We start from the raw sequence: 6,444 nt of genomic DNA, 5'->3' as shown, positions 1-6,444 counted from the left end.
ATTCCATTCATTGAGCAGCCTACTACTACTAGTTCTAGTTCTCAGGTAGTCAAGACCAATACATCCCTCTAGTTTTTAAAGGCTTCCTCCCACATTCTCACCTCTAATAATCATTAGTAACAAGGCTAAGGACAGGATGCTGATCCTGTGAGGCTGAAGCACAATTGTTGAAAGAGAGCAGGGGTTAAGGATGGCAGCGTTACAACACCTGCAATGTTGTGTACTGAATGCAAATCAATTTTTAAAGGAGTCTCTTTGAGACCTTCTGAGTTGGGCCTCTGGTGGAAGTCAGGAAGGTGGAACATAGACTAGAAGACAAGCTGAGACCTGAGAAAACTTCAAAAGTTTCATATCAACCCTTTAGGAAGTTCCTAGTCCGTCATTGCTCTCACTTTTTTTTCCTTTTCTCACCTTTTTTGTTTTTTAAGTAGGCACACAGCCTAGTGTTGGAGATCGTAATATTTGCCCCTCTCTACGGGTTCCAGAGGTACAGTTGGACATGAACCTAAACCAAAATGGGGGATTTGGAGGAAGGTAAAAGAGTCCATAAGGAAAGAGCAGCGTGGAGAGGGCAGAGCCAACACCTGAGGAGAGGAACCTGCAGTCGGTCCCTCCCAGGCTGCAGGGGAAACGAGTTTAGCAGGATTCAGCCCTCGAGGATCAACGGCTGCTGCAAAGAGCGGGGGAGGGAAAACATTTGGGTACATCTAAAGAGTAGGGAGGCAAGGGGCAGGGCAGGACTGCAAAGGGAGTGACCGTACAAGTCCGGACCTTTGGCGAGTTGCCCGGGGCTTTGGATCCTCAGTGCCCAGACCTACACGAGGTTAATTAGAATATTAACTGGCTCCGCCCAGAAGCCTTCACCCTGCCCTCGGACCCTGGGGCCCAGCCTAAGGAGGCTCCCGGGGTCGAAGGCCAGAGCAAACTTGGGCCACCGTCTTTTCGCCGCCCGAATCCTCCGGGCCGCCCCAGGGGCAGGGCCAGCCAGGGCTGCCCGCCCAACCCGGCCCGCCGCCTCCTCGGTCGTGGAATTCGCCGGCAGCCCTTAGGCTGCGGGGACAGGTGACCGGACAGCAGCACCCCCTGCCTTGCACGCCCCTTTCGCGGATCTGACCCGAGGGTTGAGCTGGGTAGCCGAGGGCAATCGACACGCGATTTCGACCTCTCCACCTTCTAAGAGAGGGTCAGTTGGGGGTCTTCCATTCGTCCCTGACAAGATTGGTGCGTTACCGGAGTTTGGCCGCCCCATGTCCCGAAGCCGCTCTGGGACCTGGGTGCAGGCTAGGGCCTGAATACTCTAACTCATTTATCAGCCCCACTTTCGGGGTGCAGGTGGGCCTTGCCCCCTTTTCCCTCGAAGGTCCTGGACGGAGAGGAGCCGTGCCCCAGAACTTCTCTCGGTGCCCAAAGGACTGTTTTACACGGAGCAGACGCCCAATATTGGATTCAGTGGCAGTACTAGAGTCTGCGGCTTTTATTTTGTGAAAGTCTTTAGCTTCTACTCTCTTCCTCCTTCTCCGTCCACGAAACGGTGTACTCTCCCTTTAAGACTAAAATGGTGGCTGGCTACGATCAGGACTCCACTTCCGGTGGGGAGGGGGGCGGGACCCCAGCCCGCTCACGCCGGAAGTGGTTTGCGTTTTCAAGATGGCGACTCCCTATGTAACTGACGAGACCGGCGGTGAGTGCGGGAGGCGCGGAGCCGCTTCTCCCCGGGCTCTCGGGGCAGGGGTTCGGACTTGGAAAGGGGTCTGTGCCCCGCCCATCCCGGGGCCCCTCCTTTGCCCCGCCCTCCGGACCGCCTTCCCCATTCATTCTCTCCTATGGGGTGTCACCTGCGCCCCCTTCTGGTCTCGTGTTTGGGGGTCTCCGCTTCCGGTCACCCAAGCCCTGGGGTCCTCCAGTGCAGGTTCCTGCTCCAGGACCCTCACAGGCCCTTACCTTTTCTTCAGCAGCTGGAGATCTCGTATCTCTTTTGGCTTCTCCAGGCTTGGGAGCTCTTACACTCTCAGTTCCCTCCAATTCCTGCTTTTCTCCTGTTCCCCTCCCCCATCTTTCAGCGGTACCTGCCTTCTGCCCTACCCCAGCCCCATTTTAATTCCTATTCTTGAAGCTGTATCTGTTGAAGACTTCCTCATTGCTTTTGTGTAGACTTCCTGCATAATGCTTTTTCCATTCTCTCCCACATCTTCATTGTTGGGTTACTGAGGTTCAGAGGTGTGAATGGAACAGTAACCTAGTATAACTTTAAACTTGAGTTTTCTTTTTGATGGCACCACCTTTCTGTACTTTTCTGGTGGTGATGGTGATAAAAGTTGAGGGATCTGAGGTGGAAGAAGGCAAACAAGAGGTGTCTAATGGCCTCTCAAGCCCTCTGACAAGTTCATAGAACCCACTATAAATTCTGCCTAGAGAAGAATTTCCAGCCTGGCTGATTGAGATGAAGTGTCCACTGTGTATGGAGGTTTATGTGTTGAAAACAAAGTGAATATTTTCATTTTGGTTTTGTCCCATCCTTACTTCCTCATCTGTAGAAACATGGGCATAGTGATATCTACCTAGTGACCATTAAATAAGATAGCGTATGTGCAAGCAATTTATAAAATGCTGTGCAAGGCAAGGTGTTAATGTTTTTTGTAGCCTTCACTGTGTATGTGTAGTCTTCTGTAGAAGTGACACTGTGTATACTGTGGTTGGTACATACAGTCTGTTTTAAAAATGTGCCCTTTATTTGTTGCTTTGCTGCTTTCCACGTTCCTTACATCTCAGTCCACCTCTCCTATGGTATCCTATGGCAAGCCAGGTCTCTCTGCTACTTCTCCTCAGCCTCACATTTCAAAGTGGTACACAGAACTTCTGTTCTCTATTCAGTAGGTCCTTCTTCTACCAGCTCCTTTAATACGTGCTTCGAAAATATTGCTCATCGTCCAGTACACTTTTCTTTCTTCTTAACGATTTTCTTTAAACACGTATCTTCTGTTCTCTGTGACTATGTAGAAGAGAAGGAATCACACTGCTTTTTTTCTTTCCCCTACTACTTCCAGATCATTGACCTACCACCGTCACTCTAATCTCTGTGAAGGTATTGTCATGCAGTTAGAGCATTGTCTCTAAAACTTCAGGGCCATCATTTATTGCCCACAAGGACCCAGACCTATTGCATCATACTTTTTTCTCCACTGTTTCTTGCTCTTATTCTCAGTGTCTCCAGCATCTTTGAAATACTGATCTTATAGTTCAGCACAAGACAGTTGACTTTCCTTTGTATTTTTAAAGTAGCTACACATCAGATCACTACAACCTGGACCTATTACGCTACTTCCCCTTCAGGTGCTCTTTATCACTTTAGCCTTCTTACTAGTTACCTTTTTCACTCCTTCCCATCCACAGATTCCACTTTTTGCCCTTCTGAGGTTCTTAACTTTTCCCATTTCATTGAGTCTACCAGTACCTTCATGACTATCTTTGATGCTGCTCTGCTAGACCTTAGTGACCAGCCACTTTGATACTATCTTCATTGTTTGCTTCATTCATTTTGATCTTCTGTATTTGGCAAGCACTTCTGTTATCTTGAATCATACTCATCACCTATTTTTTTGGCTTCTGTGTCTAGACCACCCACAGCACATGGCTAGTGAAAAAGTGCAAAACCTGTACATTCAGTGTAATATAACTTAGTGTTAACTTCTGCCAAGATCATGGCTTCTCTCAAATTCTTTTTTCTTGGTTTGCTTACATTCTACCATGGCTTTTCCCCAACCTTTTCCAGCACTCTGTGACCTCCCTTTTAATTCCCCCCTCTTGTAGCAGATGTCTTCACTTTCTATTTCATGGAAAAGTCAAGGCCTAGCATTTGTTTCTTTCCTGTTCACAGCCCGATTTCTTGAATATTAGGTGTACCCATACTGTTTTCATTTTCTCACTCTTATTTGTCCTTTAGCTTTTTACAGTTTTGTTTCTAGCACCAACCTCTCTCCTTAGTTGCTATTTCCCTTTTCTAATAGATTGGTGAATAACTTTTATTCTTGAATATACTGTCACACCTTAAATTCAGTCTGCCCAAAATCAATATCATTTTTTCCTTATTTCGTTAATGGCATCCTTAGCCAACCCAAGATCAATTTTTTGTACCATCTCTTTTTAATTTTAAATAGACTTTATTTTTTAGAACAATTTTAGATTTATAGAAAACTTGAGAAAATGATAGACAATTCCCATATATTCAGTTTCCCTTATTATTAACATCTTACATTAGTATGGTACCATTATTGCAGTTAATGAACCAACATTGATGCCATTATTATTGACTAAAGTCCATACATCATTCAGATTTCCTTATATTTTAAAGATTTCATTTTATTTAAAAATTATTTTTATTTATTTTTCAAAAAATTTTTAACGTTTCTTTATTATTGAGAGACAGAGACAGAGCATGAGCATGGGAGGGGCAGAGAGAGGAGGAGACACAGACTTTGAAGCACGCTCCAGGCTCTGAGCACAGAGCCCGACACGGGGCTTGAACTCACAAACGGGGAGATCATGACCTGAGCCAAAGTCAGACGCTCAACCGACTGAGCCACCCAGGCGCCCCTTTGTTTTTATTTTTCTTATTTAAAAAAAATGTTTATTTTGAGAGAGAGAGAGTGCACCCGTGTGCACACACATGTGTGCACACATAGTGTGTGCAAGCAGGGGAGGGGCAGAGAGGGAGAGAGATGATCCCAAGCTGGCTTCACTCTGTCAGCGCAGAGTTCAACACAAGGCTCTATCCAACAAACCGTGAGATCTGACCTGAGCTGAAATCAAGAGTCAGACACCTAACCGACTGAGTCACCCAGGTGTCCCTATTTATTTTTAGAGCGTGAGCTGGGGAGAGGGGCAGAAGGAAAAGGAGAGAATATGAAGCAGGCTCCGTGCTCAGCACGGAGCCTGATGCGGGGTTCAATCTCAGGACAGTGAGATCATGACCTGAGCTGAAGTCAAGAGTCAGATGCTTAATCGACTGAGCTAGCCAAGCGCCCCAAGATTTTATTTTTAAGTAATTTCTACACCCAACATAGGTCTCAAACTTAACAGCTCTGAGATCAAGAGTTGCATGCTCTTCCCATTGAGCCAGCCAGGTGTCCCAGATTTCCTTAGTTTTTACCTAATTTTTTTTTTTTTTTCTGTTCCAAGATCCCATCCTGGCTACCCTATTACTTTTAGTTCTCATGTCTCCTTAAGCTCCCATTAGCTGTGATAGTTTCTCAGATTTTCATTGTTTTTGATGAGGAATTTTGAGGAGTGCTAATCAAGTATTTTATAGGATGCCTCTCTATTGGAATTTATCTGATGTTTTTCTCATGATTAGATTGGGGTTATGTGTTTTTTGGGGACAATCACAGAGGAAAAGTGACATTTTCATCATATCAAGGGTACAATATCATAATGTTTTTACTGTTGATATTGACCATGATTGTGGTCATCTGGCTGAAGTCGTATTTGTAAGCTTTCTCCAGTATAAAGTTATCCTTTTTTCCTTCTCTTTTCCATACTATAGTCTTTAGAAGAAAGTGTCTATTCACAGCCTATACTTACGTTTCCTTCCTTAAGGATGGAGTATTTACATATGTTATTTGGAATATTTCTGCAGATTTGTCTCTTCTCCATTTATGCAATCATTTACTTATATCAATATGGACTTTGGGTTATAATCTAATACTATTTATTTTATTGCTCTGAATGTTCCAGCTTTGGACATTGGGAGCTCTTTTAGTTGGCTCTGTGTCCCTTTGACATACCCCACCAGTGTAGGTTTTTGTTTTTGTTTTTAGCTCTTCTTTACTTTCTTGTGTCTAGAATATGCTCCAGGTTCATCTTTTATCTTTCCTATCCCAGTCCTAGAATCAGACATTTCTCCAAGGAGCCCTTGTTCCTGTTACTGAAGAATAGTCTCAAGAAACCAAGATGCGAGCACTAGATATTGTTATATTTGTGGTATCATCTTTTATTCCTCTCTTGTTCCCCATCCTCCACCACATACCAATTGTCAAAATATCGTTCTGTTCCTACTGCTATTATCCTTATCTCATCTTCAGTACTTGTTAGGTATATGGCCTTGGGGAATTTTTTTTTTTAATGTTTATTATTTTTGAGAGAGAGGGAGACACAGAATCCGAAGTGGGCTCCAGGCTCTGAGCTGTCAGTACAGAGCCTGATGTGGGGCTCGAATTCACGGACCACAAGATCATGACCTGAGCCGAAGTCGGACACTTAACCGACTGAGCCACCCAGGTGCCCTGGCAATTTTTTTTGTAAAGAAGGTATTTTATTTATTTGTATATCTATTTGTTTTTGAGTTTATTTATTTTGAGAGAGAGAAAAAGAGAGAGGGGGTGGGGAGAGGCAGAGAGAGAGGGACTGAGGATTTGAAGCAGACTCTGCGCTGAGAGCAGAGAGCCCAAT

At 44.8% G+C, this 6,444-nt stretch overlaps 1 protein-coding gene across 1 annotated transcript in view; it reads left to right on the top strand.

Moving 5' to 3' along the window:
- The first annotated feature begins 1,195 nt into the window (after positions 1–1,195).
- The window catches only part of PYM1 (PYM homolog 1, exon junction complex associated factor), an 18,557-nt gene continuing 13,308 nt past the window's right edge, over positions 1,196–6,444 (top strand). Inside the window, exon 1 of the mRNA XM_047066927.1 lies at positions 1,196–1,681. Coding sequence (XP_046922883.1) covers positions 1,648–1,681 — 34 coding nt within the window. The 5' untranslated portion in view covers positions 1,196–1,647. The remainder of the gene's footprint in view (positions 1,682–6,444) is intronic.

The sequence above is a fragment of the Lynx rufus genome, unplaced genomic scaffold (assembly GCF_022079265.1).
Source record: "Lynx rufus isolate CCGP_SWC_20201006 ecotype Redwood Valley unplaced genomic scaffold, mLynRuf1.p SCAF_7, whole genome shotgun sequence".
NCBI lineage: Eukaryota > Metazoa > Chordata > Mammalia > Carnivora > Felidae > Lynx > Lynx rufus.
This window is presented reverse-complemented; position numbering and strand designations above follow the sequence as displayed.